This window comes from Salvia hispanica, chromosome 5 (genome assembly GCF_023119035.1).
Source record: "Salvia hispanica cultivar TCC Black 2014 chromosome 5, UniMelb_Shisp_WGS_1.0, whole genome shotgun sequence".
NCBI classification, from domain to species: domain Eukaryota; kingdom Viridiplantae; phylum Streptophyta; class Magnoliopsida; order Lamiales; family Lamiaceae; genus Salvia; species Salvia hispanica.
Window position 1 is genome coordinate 14,160,451 of NC_062969.1, and position 13,852 is coordinate 14,174,302.

The 13,852-nt window shown below is 33.8% G+C and overlaps 2 protein-coding genes across 6 annotated transcripts; both read right to left on the reverse strand.

Annotated features, from left to right (window-relative positions):
• Positions 1 to 4,261: 4,261 nt before the first annotated feature.
• On the reverse strand, positions 4,262 to 7,962 carry LOC125190677 (protein NDL1-like). 5 transcript variants are annotated; one of them, XM_048088028.1, is made up of 12 exons: positions 7,768 to 7,962; positions 6,851 to 6,950; positions 6,659 to 6,756; positions 6,421 to 6,509; positions 6,225 to 6,285; positions 6,055 to 6,141; positions 5,886 to 5,963; positions 5,702 to 5,758; positions 5,530 to 5,585; positions 5,278 to 5,413; positions 4,780 to 5,036; positions 4,262 to 4,451 (listed from the first exon to the last, which is right to left on the reverse strand). In XM_048088028.1, exons 1-11 carry the CDS (start codon positions 7,828 to 7,830, stop codon positions 4,815 to 4,817), a joined length of 1,047 nt encoding a protein of 348 aa, XP_047943985.1. In that variant the 5' UTR covers positions 7,831 to 7,962; the 3' UTR covers positions 4,262 to 4,451; positions 4,780 to 4,814. The 5 variants fall into 5 exon arrangements, with proteins under 5 accessions (XP_047943985.1, XP_047943986.1, XP_047943987.1 ...); XM_048088029.1 differs by lacking the exon at positions 4,262 to 4,451 and adding an exon at positions 4,526 to 4,596; XM_048088030.1 differs by lacking the exon at positions 4,262 to 4,451 and having other exon boundaries at positions 4,526 to 5,036; positions 5,278 to 5,410.
• Positions 7,963 to 10,798: 2,836 nt separating this feature from the next.
• On the reverse strand, positions 10,799 to 11,548 carry LOC125190678 (brassinosteroid-responsive RING protein 1-like). Its single transcript, XM_048088032.1, has one exon. The coding sequence runs from the start codon at positions 11,504 to 11,506 to the stop codon at positions 11,039 to 11,041; it is 468 nt and encodes a 155-aa protein (XP_047943989.1). The 5' UTR covers positions 11,507 to 11,548; the 3' UTR covers positions 10,799 to 11,038.
• Between the last annotated feature and the right edge of the window lie 2,304 nt (positions 11,549 to 13,852).

Genomic DNA, 13,852 nt, shown 5'->3' on the forward strand with positions numbered 1-13,852 from the left:
GGTAAAAAAGTAAATAAACTAATAGAAGAAAAAAAGATAATCTATTATACTACGTAGTAATTTATAATGACTACCTTACTATATTCCATGCAAATCTTATTATCAAGAACACGTTAAATTACCAAAATGCTTTACACTTAATTTTAGGCCATACTATACTAGCAGTTGTAACAGTATTTACCTTCGATTAATACAAGTAATCTAAGGGGATGTTCGGTTTTCAAGATTGTATCTGAGATTAAATTTGTAGTGTGTTTGGTTCATGAGATTCAACCCCATAACTCAATCCTAGATGAATAATCATGGGATAATTAGTCATAGCTAACCCCCTATATAATCTCGCAATTCAATCTTAGATTGTATCTTGTATTATTTTATCTTGGAAACCGAACACCACCTAAGGGTCATATTCTAATGCTTATAGCACTCTAATTCAAAATCAAGCCCAAATCTTCATCCTTAAATTTTAAAATGAGTGGATGAGATTAATCTTACGAATCTCAATAAATAGTAGACAAAATATCAACAAAAAGGTAATATCGTCATTATGTTATCATATGATAATTTTCGTGAATATTTTTTTATATCAACATAGTGTATTACAAATATCAACAATATGACAAAAGAATATCAACACTAGTACAAAAAAATATCAACACATATTTATTGAAATTTTTACATGGTATTGAGATTTTTACATAGTTTTATTGAGATTTTTTGATATATTTGTTGATAAAAATCTGGTTATCAACATTTACTAAAACTAAAATAAAAAATATCAAATTTCATCATCCGAACGTCGTCGGAACATATGCAATTGAGATTTCGTTGGAATCCTTATAAAATTATCTTTAATTTGATATATTTTTTGCAAAAAAATAATTTAAATCGAGAGAGTTAAGTAAATTTAAAGTTTTAAGATGATTTTAATGAGAGGGAATTGACATTAATACCCTCTAATTTTATTTATTAATTTTCTTAATTAAAAATATAATTCATGTGACATTATTTCAACCACTAGATCTTCTAATCTAATGGCTAAGATTTAGTCTTAGTTTGGGATTGCTAATTAGTTAACAATTGATCACTCCTTAGTAATCTAATACGCATATACATGGAAGTGTTATATTGCTAACTCAATATTTAATTACTAACTACAATTAAATAATAGCCATTAGATATTCAAATTAAAGGTATAGATCATCAACCCTGAAATGTCAATACGATCAACAAAAAACGTCAATAATGCCATAGAATTAATTCCAAAAAATATCAATAGGGGTATTAATGTCAATTAACTACAAAATTAGTTATAACTAACTTTTAAAAGAAATCCCAAAACTTTAAATTCATATAACATATATCAAATTAAAGATAATTTTATAAGGATTCCAAAAGATATCCTACATGCATATGTTCCGACGTCAAAATTTGAAAAAATTTCGAAAATTTTTAATTTTTTCGTACAGCAGAAATGTCAACATACTATATAAAATATGTCAATATAATACATGTAGATAGTCAATATAAGCAATGGGTTAACATTCTTAAAGCATTGTGTTGACATTCTCAAAGCATTGTGTTGATATATTCGAAACACTATATTGACATTCCCTAATTTGAAGTTTTTTTTATCTTTTTCGATTTAAATAATAAAAACGAAAATTACACGTGGCAAATTGTAGACCACATGTTTTCTAAAATCCTATAAACTTAAATTAGTTGTAGTTAACAATTAAATGATGAGTTAGCAATTGATCTGTAACGACCCGCCCATCTAGGGTATAATAAATGCGGCGATCGTTATCTAAACAGACTTAAATGCATCAAAGATCATAGGCTAGGGTTCCATTTGAAAAGAGATTTTTACCAAAGCATTTAATGAACAATTTAATAGGAAAAGAAATAATGCTTTAGCAAAGGAATCCAATAAAAGGCTATCACCATAGATGCTCCAAAGTAGCAAAGGTTCCAAAATATTTCCAAGTGTTCTATACCCAAAATATACCCACGAAATAACAGTATTTATCCCAATAAAAGATCACAATTTTTCATAAAATAGCGGAAGCGACCAAGAAAGAAGTGAGGCTATGTATGGAGACACAACGACACCTTAATTACCATCAGATTATCATATTATTCTCTACTCAACACCGCCGCCCGCTCGTCACCACTCAACCTGCACATAAGGAAAACACATGCAGGGCTGAGTACGATAATCATACTCAATGGGCTCATTGCCGAAAACAGTTTTATCACATATATAGTCATTATCATGCCATTTTCAAGTGTCCATCGGGGTTTTAACTTTAGAAAGACCCGAGGCACCAAAATATCTTCTTTCTCAAATATCACGGTCGCGCAACCATTTTTCTCATAGACGTTTACCATATCCCCATTCTACATGACAAGGAATGCGGCCGCAATCCAGGTCACTAGACCGGCCAACCCGTACGCTGACTCTCGGTCTAACATTGGTGTACACTAACCCAAGTAGAGTCTGCGGCTCTACAAGGACCCGAATTCGATTATATCAATAGTGGCATAGCCACGAGGGATAGGCACGACAAAACAAATCAAGGCATGATAACACATCTTTCATTCTCATCAAAATCAGTTTAGGACAATGTCCTTATTTTAAAAGAAAGCCCACCTCGTAGGTTTAGCTCGATAGAATTCTCTTCTCCTCGTTTATCACGCTGAGAGCGCGAAGTATCACCTTTAAATTAGGCGTATCACAAATCAGTTTCAATCATGGATTTCAATATTATGCATGATCTCACGTTTCCCCTTTTTCCCATCGATTATTTTCAAAATCATCAATCAAAATCAAAGTATGATTAGCATATCATTTTTATTCAAATAACAACTCCAAATTCACCATTAAATCGTGTCACGCATGAGTGTTCCACACACACAACATACGCACACGATCATCACACTTGTGCACGCCAACCGAGGCGTGCACACACACACACACACACACGGTCAAAAACACACACACACACATCCATGCATCCCAAATCTCATCAATTTATTTCCCCTTCACTCATCCAAATGCATGTGGACTCAAGAATACCGATTAATCGGTAGAAGAAGAGGAGATCAATATTTAAAGTACCTTTTCCAAAAGAACGAACGGTAGAAACAAGGAATTAGTCTTGATTCTTCAATAATCTCTTGAATTTCACTTGAATTCTTCTCAATTGATGAAGAAATCTTGAAGAAACTTGAAGAAAACTTGGAGAAATTGGGAGAGAAGTTTTCGAAAATTGTAGAGGAGTGGGGCGCCGGTTTTGTGAGTGCTAGGGTTAGAATCTCTCATGTATTTATAGAGTCACCAATAATAATATCCAAATAATTAAATAAATAAAGATTTGGAAGATTTGGTAGAGAATATGGGGGAGTGGCGTTAAGTTTGTTGAGAAGTGGGAGGATTTTCGAAAATTAGGCTTAAATAAATAGCCTATGATTTAATTTGAATATTTCACGGAGCAGAATAATATATCACGGAGCAAGAAAAATAATAATATTCTTCCCCAATTAAAAGGAAAAGTGGCGTGTATTTCCTCTTCCCACAAGGAATAAATTCAAATCCTAATTTAATTAGGATATGACAATATCTTCTTAGATTTGGCAAGATATGCTAGGATATTTTAGCATATTTATATTTATTCATGGAATAGAATAAATAAGGAATCAAATAAATAAAATAATTCTCTCTTTTCTAAATTATGAGATTTTCGAAAATCTCATGGGAATAAATCAAGGTGGAGTTCGAAAATTCCATGTAGGAATTATAGAGTATTTGGACTTTGGATTTAATTTGGATAATTATCCCAAACAAATAATTAAATCCAAGAATAATATTATTTCTCCTCCAAAATAATAATAATGGCCGAAAATTCCACATGCTTTAATTAATGCTCCTATTATTTTTCTCACTCATCCCTTCGGTAATAAATAATAATTCTCCCACAATTATATTTCTCCGCATCAAGTAATCACATATTTAAAACAATCATCTCTTCACTTCTACTCCATTTTCTCATCGTATTGACCTTTCAACGGCCACATCATTTTTCCACATTTTTGACTATTCAATAGCCACGTCAACATTTCAACAAGTTGACTATTCAACTCAAACTCCATTCTCATACGCAATTAGGTCACAAGACACTTATGCAATTAATCACTCATCAAATAATTCACATATCATAGCATTTAAGGCATTTAATGCAAAAATTTTATAACCCGAAAATTAGGGTTTGAAAAAGTGGGGCGTTACATGATCACTGCCCCTCGTATACATTTATAATTGAGTGCAGTGTGATCACAGATATTTGATTGTATCCATTACATTAATATAAAGGTATGAAGTAGCTATCACATTACCGTTGTCCATGAAAACTAAAAGCATATTGCCAGCCCAGCTCCATGTGCTTGCAAACCTAAGGGAATAAGATCAAATCTCTATTCTATATAAACAATAACAAAATTGACAACACAAATAGATGCCAGATAATTCGAGCAACTAGAGTCCACTCTCTCCATTCTTTATTGCTCATGTCACGGTCGTTGTAGTCGTCTACGGATCTAACAGATCAAGTCATGAATTGCATAACTAACTACACACGAAAGAATAGTCTAAAACAATCCCAACCCTATGTTCAATCAAGAATAACTACAATCTAAAACAATATCTACCCTCCTCAATCGCCCTAACACGATGGCCTGGCAAAAAAAAAAAAAAAAATAGAACGAACGTGTTATACGAACCTTCCAATTTACAAATGGTAATTAAGTGACTGCTTCTATCTTTGCGATGAAAGGCGAGTCCTGATTGGTTTTAGCTTTAATCCCATGCTTTCTGGAGAGAGGAGTTCTGGGGCGATACACGTAGGGCAAAGTGGACTCCTGGGGCTCCCGTTAAAATGATTCGGTTTGTGTATACCATAACCTAGGAGAAAATATTCCATTGGCACCAACATTGCGTATGGCTGCTCCTCGGTCACCACTGACCCGCAAGCTTGAACCTGTGTAGTAAGTAATAATATTCTTCCATTAGAACAGCATTGGAACCTTTTACAAGCAATGAGGCGATACATAAAAATACATCACATTTTCTAATATAATTATTGTCAATACTACATCAAATCCACAAGCATGAACAACCTTCTATATTTTGTACCCTCCAATTTTTAGGGTTAATATCAGATTTTTCCGCATTACTTATTAACAAAGGCGGCAATGTTGCATTTGATCCATATTGCATACCTCTACCAAGGCACTGTATCTTCTGTCTAAGTTAGCAGCCATGTGAAGACCTTCTGAATGGAAAGGAGAATCATCTCCAACAAATATTAAAGTTCGACACTTCAGCGTCCTCAGCCCATCAGTAATGTCAGGTCTACTGTTCATCAGCAAAAGAATAAGAGATAAAAATGACTAAAATTCTTGAACATGCAAAAGTGAAGAAGCCATCAAGAAACTTGGGCTGTATATAATCATATTTTCAGCCTTTGATACCTATTTATTGCTTGAAGGAACCGCAGAACATTTGAGCTCTTCCTCTCATCAAGCAGCTGGAAAACTCAAACAATTAATATTAACAATTTAAGCATAGAAAATCATACTACTACGAGAAAAACATAGCATTATTTGGCCTAGATAGTGGAAACTACATGTATCAAGCACTAACTTTTCTGCATGCTTGAACTATGTCTGATTCTGGAACTTCACCATTGCCACGAACTTCCTGAAACACAAATAAACGTTACTCATAAAACCTTACTAGCAATATCTCAATCAATATCAACAAAGATGGCATCTACAAAATGGGGCAGGATATGGGATAGTGCACTGATTAACAAGATATTAAATACCTTGCCAAAGTACCGATAAAGTAAACAATCCTTAAGCAGATTGCATATTCCATAGTAATAGAGTAAGTTTGACATCACCTGCAAATGTCATATCTTAGTATCACCTCAAGTTTTATGAGTTGAGAATCTGCATTGCATACAATACTGATTGAGAATCTGAGAATGATACCTTATTGCACAGCCATTCTGTCCAAGATGGAGCTTTACATAAAGGAGAAACAAGTATCAAACCAAGAACTCGCTCCCTAAATTTCATCTGTAACATATATTTCCCGACTATATGAAAAATTGGGGACATAAAAAGAATGATATTGTGAAACAGATCCAAGTACAACATACAGCAAATAAGGTGAGAACATAAGCTCCAGCCATTACGCCCATGCACATAACTGCACCAAGCCTGAATAAAATTAGAAGTCATCTTATCAGGGACATATGACTAGTGGCATTTCGAGTTAGTACCAACCCAACTTAGAAGTCCAATCATAACTTAAAACAGACAGTGAAGTCAACACAAGAAAAAGACAAGACATACTTAAAATAGTTAAGCACTTCAAGAATTTGATCCGCTAAGTCACTGAGAGAAGGCACAGGGATATCGGCACAAATCGCTGCAGCTCCCAACTGCAAGAACTCTTACCAGAGTCGAAGTTAAATATCAAGTGAGCTATATCATTCAGTGTATGTATAAAAATGCAATAATAGTTGGAGAATGTATGAGCCAAAGGGTAAGTTTACTATGCCAACACGCACAGCCAGGCTAATTTACGGACCTCGTGTCCTGGAGGACTAATATGGTAAACGCAGAAATTGTGAAGCAGCAAAGTTGCAGCTTCTGGACAAAAGAACAATCCTTGGAAACAGGACATGTCTGCACGACAGAGAAGACACAATTGGCTTGTAAAATTTGGCAAGCACACATCCAAACGAATAAAAGCGACCACCAAGGTTGATACAGAACTCACGATTTAAAGCTAAATCAGGATAAGTGATTAAAGCTGGCTTGTCGGGATCTCCATACACTATAACTGAAACAGAGCCACTCCCAGTCCGTACAATATGTTCCTGATCCATGAAAATCAATAATGGGCATTAAGAAACTGCCACAATCAACATTCCAAATAGTTTGAAAACTATAACATTACTATGTTCTCCAATCTCCATATAGAAACAATGTTCCAAATGAGTTGAAAAGATTGCTTAATGACTACCCTTTTGGCAAAGGCAAATACCATTGTTTGCTATCTTTATGAAAAGAGAATTCATGTGAACTCAACCACTTGTTGATGCAGATTGCTCATAATCGATGAAAATGAAAAGATTTAAACGGATAAATTTCGATAATGAAAAGAAACACTGAAATTTATTATGATTCTATGACAACTTCTAACAACGGGAAAAAGAAACAGACAGAATAACTACAGCCTGTACTGAGCCAGAATTTCAACAACGAAAATGACATCTTTCACAATGTTCAGTTTTTACCAATGGTCTAAAAAAACCAAAAAACTAACAACTAACCAGAAAGATCGTTAGCACCAATATCATAAAATCCCTAAAGTTAAGTATCTAACAACATGCAATGCACAGAAGATGAGATTCGATTCAATTCAATTCAATTCAAAGAATTCGGCAGCTACTAAATTCTTTTCTAGCTGCATATTTTGCAGAAAACAAGAAAATTGACTTGTATATAGAGAAAGAATGTGAAGAAAATTCCTCAAGAATGCTAGATACAGAAACAGAAGCTGATCTAGAAATTGCTCAAGTAGAAACAGATTATTCAATCCTGATCAAAACACAAGGTGTTTCCCTCTCTAAAAAATTGGAAGTAGAAAATAGCAATTGAAACAATAATAGGTAAAAATAGATGGAATAGAACCTTTCCGCCGAGATAAATGGTCTCAACGTCGAGGCAAGCAGAAGCGGCGCAGGGTTCAGGCATGGCCGCGGCCTCTTCTTCACACAGCACAGACTAATTGTTTGCTGCTCTGAATGTCTCCTCCATAGACACGAAGAAGCGCATTAGAGAGAGAGAGAAGAGGAGGTTGTTGATTCGTCGGGCAACTCCTTTTCCACTGTGATTCTGTCTCTATCTGTTCTGAGTTGTAATTCTTTTTCTTCTTTTTCGAAAGCGGGGGCATTTGTGTAATTTTGAAGGAAGCAAGGGATCCGTGATTGACTGCGGTGAAAGAATCTAACCTCCGTTTACTCCCGACAGCTCTGATGGAATATTTCTGCCACCTGCATCCCTATTTTGTCTTCTATTTTTTCCTTCATCATCATTTTATATTGCTTTTACCATTAGTACTACTACTTCACATATCACTTTTTATATGCTCCCTCCGTCCCATTGAAGATGACTCACTTTTCTTTTTAGTTTGTTCCAGTTAAGATGATCCATTATTTAAAATGGAAACATTTTTATCTTTACTTTATTCCCTCTCTCTTATTTTACTCTCTCCTCTCAACACTCAAAATAAATTTTCATAAAATCTCATGTCGTCCAAAAAATGGGTCATCTTCCTTGGGACGGAGGGAGTAATATTCATTTCATTTTTTATCAACTTTTAAAATTAGAATATACTTCGTCCAGCTTAAGGTACTATAGACATTTCTTTTGGGCACGAAATTTAGAAAACTGATGTGTTAAAACTAAAATAAAGAGCTTAAAATAAAAGAGAAGATATAGTAAGAGTATGGATGTCAATGTAGCCCGTAACCAGTGGGCTGGCCCGAATAGCCTGCCAAATTTATAGGGTTAGGACCGGAAATTTCTAACCCGATAAAATTAAAACCCGATTAGTCCGCACCCGATTAACCCGCGACCCATTAGGGCCAGACCCGAACACCCGATGGGTTGGCCCCAAAAAACCCAATAAAATTTTTATTATTTTATTTCTTACTCCTAATTCGACACTTCATTGATTGATTTTATAATATAGATAACTAAGAATATAACTTTCAATTTTATATTAAATATACAAATTATATATTAATTTTTTATTAATATAATAATTGATAAATAAATTAAAAACTTCAAATTCACTTAAAAAATATTTAAATTTCTAAAACATGCATTAAAATTTCACGAAATATCTCAAATATTGGTATTTGATCATATTTATGATTGAGTTTAAGCATATATCTCAAATTTATCATGATTAAATATTTTACATTTTATGAATATAACTAATCTTCATCATTATTTATTGGATTGATCGCATGTTAATCTTATCGGTAGCAACTCGATTAACCCGATGGGCTAGCCCCAAACCCGAGCATTTAGGGTTAGGGTTAAACTTTTACAACCCGAATAGCCCGCACCCGATTGACCCGCAACCCGATGGGCCGGCCCGATTGACATCCCTACCGATGGGCTAGCCCAAAATCCGAGCTTTTAGGGTTAGGGTTGAACTTTTATAACCCGAAAGAATTCACAACCCGACTAGCCCGCACCCGATTGACCTGCAATCCGAGTAGGGCCGACCCAAAACCCGATGGACCGGCCCGATTGACATCCCTAATCCTAATCAAATAGTATGAAATATTTAATCATGGACAGATGAAGTATCATTTAAAACATACTACTAATTTTATTTAATTTCTGATAATCTTATAACTTTAAAAAAAGTAAAAAATTAGTAAATTATATTTGTATACCTTTTGCAATTATCCTACAAACTAAATTTGCTAAAATTTTTATTTGAATAATAATTTTTGATTGACTATTGGCGTTATTATGTTGGTTGATTTCTAGATTATTATTATCTATACGATAAAGATATACGAAAGTTGCAATAAATATGATGCGAATTTTAATCGTTTAAGGTACGGAAATAATAGTTTAATTCACTATTTTTAAAAATGATGTCAGAAGTTATGATTAATGGACAATTTTCTTTTTTCCTCTAACTAACTATTTTCACAAAGTTAATAAATCAGAGTGTTTATTATAATGGATAGTTTAAGTATGCTTTGAATAAATTCCAGCTCTCTTGCAATAATTTGTACCATATTTAGGTGCAGTGGTGAACTGAACTTAAAAACTAAGTCTGTATAACAAATCTAAACTTTTGAAAATGTTGGTGAGATTCAAATATAAAACTTTGAATTAGAAACACCACTCCATCACTTTGTCGTTTTTATAAAGGAATATAAATAAACTTCTTTACACAATAACATCTTGGGATGCGATCAAATGAAAACTATAAATATTGTACAAACTCAAAACTATGATCTGAACCATTGAAAAAATGTTAACAGATCATAAAAAAGCATCAACAGGAAAATGTCAACAGAATTTCAACGGTAGTCAATGATTGATGTTGTGTTGATATTGTGTTGATACTGGGTTGACATTAAAATCTTGAAATTTTACACTGTGTTGATATTGTGTTGAAGCTGTGTTGATGAGTTTTGAATTTGTACAATATATAAGTTTATATTGTATCACTACCCATAACATCGTATTGTCATTGTTGTGCATCATTATAGATGAGAAAGATTTATTTTAATTACAACTTGATTAGGATAATCACAAAATAAAATAGAGAGTCATTAAAGAGGAAGGACAATATCCGGCCTAACCGCTAGTCCACTAACTTAGTCCTAATTAGGTAGGACCAACGTTGTTACCATTATTCAATAACAAATACCAAATCACATTACAAAAAGTCATCCACTAATGTAATTCACTATTACTACTCCATGAATACGTTGGTCTCACCTAAGTCAACACCTTTCAATATTATTTTGCATATTAATTACATACATACATGATACATGCATATGTGAACGTGGATTACTTGGTAATTAGTTTGTTCAAGGCATTATTCTCAGGGCTCTCGTGAAAAACATAATTTATACAGCTACTATATTATTCTTCAAATCATAACAATCAAAAAAGAAACTGATCTTCAAAAACTATCTTGTGCTTCTTTCATTTCGAATTGCCATATTTTTCGGTCTTTTCTTTCATACTACAATATTTACATTTTGTGATTATGAGTTAAGGTGTAGCATTTTGTTCGGTACAAACTCCAGATTCTACTGATTCATTTTACTCACATTTTATTAGTATTTAAAATTCTCAACTGGGACTGGGACTGGGACTGGGACTGGGACTCCTGATCGCGGAGTGTTAGGAATATCTACAAACCAGGCGTAATTAGCGAATAGTCGGAGTAGAGATGGGAGATGCCGGAGGCTAGCCATATTCGCTCGTCGAATGCCTCCTGTATGAAAGGCATGCGACAGAGCGGGCACGTCTCCTGATGGTGGTCCATCCACCGGTCCACACAGCTCCGGTGGAATATGTGCCGGCAGTTCCTCAGCCGCCGGATCTGGTCCTCGCCGCCGAATTCGTACAGGCACACCGCGCAGCTCTCCGACGCCGGCGCGTCAAGATCCTGCTCCAAATCTGCGAACTTCACCACCGGCAGCAGCTCACGGATGAGCGCCGCGCTAGAATAATCGGGCGCCGTTTCCGGCTCCAGAAAATTCCCCAGCCGTAAAAAAGATAGCAGAGCGCACACAAATTTCTGCACAAATCCTAATACCATCAGCATATATAGCACCAATTTGGGAAGTGAATCACTGAATGCAACTGGAAATCCCATTCTCAAGAATGATATTTTTGAAATGGTTTCTGTTAGTGCGTGAAAAATTATTTGGAATGAAATTTTGAAAGACTGACTGTGTATATATAGAAATGGAAGGGCTGAAGTGAAATGACGAAAGTGGGCATGGAGTTTTAGTTGTACTCTTACAATTTTTGCTTTTATTTATTTACAGCCCCAAAAATTAAATGATTCACTAATTAGATGTCACTCCAGGTTATAGTTGAGGGACCGTGACCGGGACCCTTTTTCAAATTCTAATTTAATTCACTTTCTCTATGAAGTGTTTTATTTCAAAAATGAAGATTATGAGTAATATTCTGCAATATGTACAAGGGCAGGGGAGTTTATTCTCTCTATTTCACTATTTGATTTCTAATGTTACAATTTACAGCGATACAACATAGACATATTCAATTAGCTATTTAGAACTTATTCAACGTAAACTATTGCAAACAAGTATCACGAGCAATATTAAATTCAAGGTGTGACTGACTAGGAAAAAGATGACGCTTTAAAAAGAAGCCAAAAAAATGGTCGTTACAGCACAAAATAAAGCGCAATTATTAATTAGGCAACTTTATTTATTGTTATTGTAATCTAGAACAAACAGCTAAGGTCCAAATTTCTGTTATTTATTCTAACTTCATAATTATTAGAACTTGTGTCAAACCCGTACAATGTACAGAATGATATAATTTTGTCATAGTAAATTTATATTTTGAAATTAATTACTTAAAATCAAATATAATTATAATATTATCTAAGGGTTAGAAATCACAAACATGTAAAACAATTTAAATGTATAATATCAAAATATAGAATTAAACAACTTTATAACCAACCAAATGCATGCACATATATTTATAAAAAAATATTCCAAGTTTCCAATAACCAACTATCATAATTGTATGGTGTATTAATGGACAACATTAACACTTCGGTATCATTCACATCAAAATATTAATACACAAATAATCATCCACACTAAAGAGTCATTAAATATATATGTAGAGTAGCTAAGTATGCAAGTACAAATTAGAATTTTTAAGACATTCACAATCTCTCTCACGCTTAAAAAAAATATACTGCTTACAATAGTTATGCATGAAAATTAGTTCGAAAACCATGCCCAACACTTAAAACTCTAAGCACAAACTTCAAAATAGTTACAAATTAAATAAAGAAAAAGAAACCTTAACCAAACATAAGCACATTGTCGCATTTGCTTCTTCATCAATCCGTTCATTTTTTCTGTAATCTACTTTTGCCGCATCCTGCGCATCGATCCATTTGTTTCTTATTTTCAATCAATTGACGATTCGACATCAAATTTCATTATCTCATAAGACATATATATTATTTTTTAATTTTTAGATATATAATTGAAATGAAGGAGGCGCTGACAACTCAATATCAATTCTCAAAATAAACTACAAATCTCATACCTACATGAAATGTTTATGGATAAATAATTGCCTCCAACTATGGGTGGGAATACGGATATCGGGTATTGGATTTACCCATGCCCGACCCGATACCCGCAGGATTTTGGATACCCAATATCCAATTTTATGGGATTGGGTATGAGATTGAGTATTGAAATTTGAGATAAATCGGGTATTGGATAACCCGAATGGGTATCGGGTATTACCCGAATATCCAATTTGTTATTTAAACGCATTTTTAAATTAGGTTTAGGCGTTTAGCAATGAATGCTTCTATATTTTTCTTAGTTGTTTAATGACTTTTACGTATTACACAACCAACTCATGTGGTTTTTATAATTATTTTAACTTTTGAATTATATTATTGGTTGCTTCTACAGTTATATTAAATGTGTACCTTTTATTATTTTACTTACATATTGCATAACCAATCCCAAAAAATATAACCGTATACTTTAAAATAAATGAAACATTAAAGATATCAGTCAATTTAAATATTTCTGTATTTATTTTAATATATAAAATTTGAATTTTTTAATTAGTTAATAACACTTGTAAAGAGCCGGGTATTTGGGTACCCAATACGTCGGGTATGGATACCCGGGGCGGGTATTGGAGTACCCGAAAATATATCGGGGCGGATTTTGGATAGATATTTCGATGATTTTCGGGTTTGGGTACCCGGTTTTTTCGGGTCGGGTATCCACGGATACCCGTATTCCCACCCCTACCTCCAACACCGCAATACACGTAGTGTATATAATTCCTGCAATTACATGAACAATAAGAGTTAATCAAAATTATTCAATCACGCTTATAGAAATCATAGAATAAAGTTTAACTGGAAGTTGAAACCAAAGAAAATTCAACGGAGAATGTAATAGAAATAAAAAAAAAT

Coding starts and splice junctions, on each gene's coding strand:
- LOC125190677 (XM_048088028.1), bottom strand. CDS start 7,830: ATGCCTGAACCCTGCGCCGCTTCTGCTTGCCTCGACGTTGAGACCATT. Junction 6,951..7,767: donor CCATTTATCTCGGCGGAAAG/GTTCTATTCCAT, acceptor TTCATGGATCAG/GAACATATTGTACGGACTGG. Junction 6,142..6,224: donor ATGTTCTCACCTTATTTGCT/GTATGTTGTACT, acceptor TATATGTTACAG/ATGAAATTTAGGGAGCGAGT.
- LOC125190678 (XM_048088032.1), bottom strand. CDS start 11,506: ATGGGATTTCCAGTTGCATTCAGTGATTCACTTCCCAAATTGGTGCTA.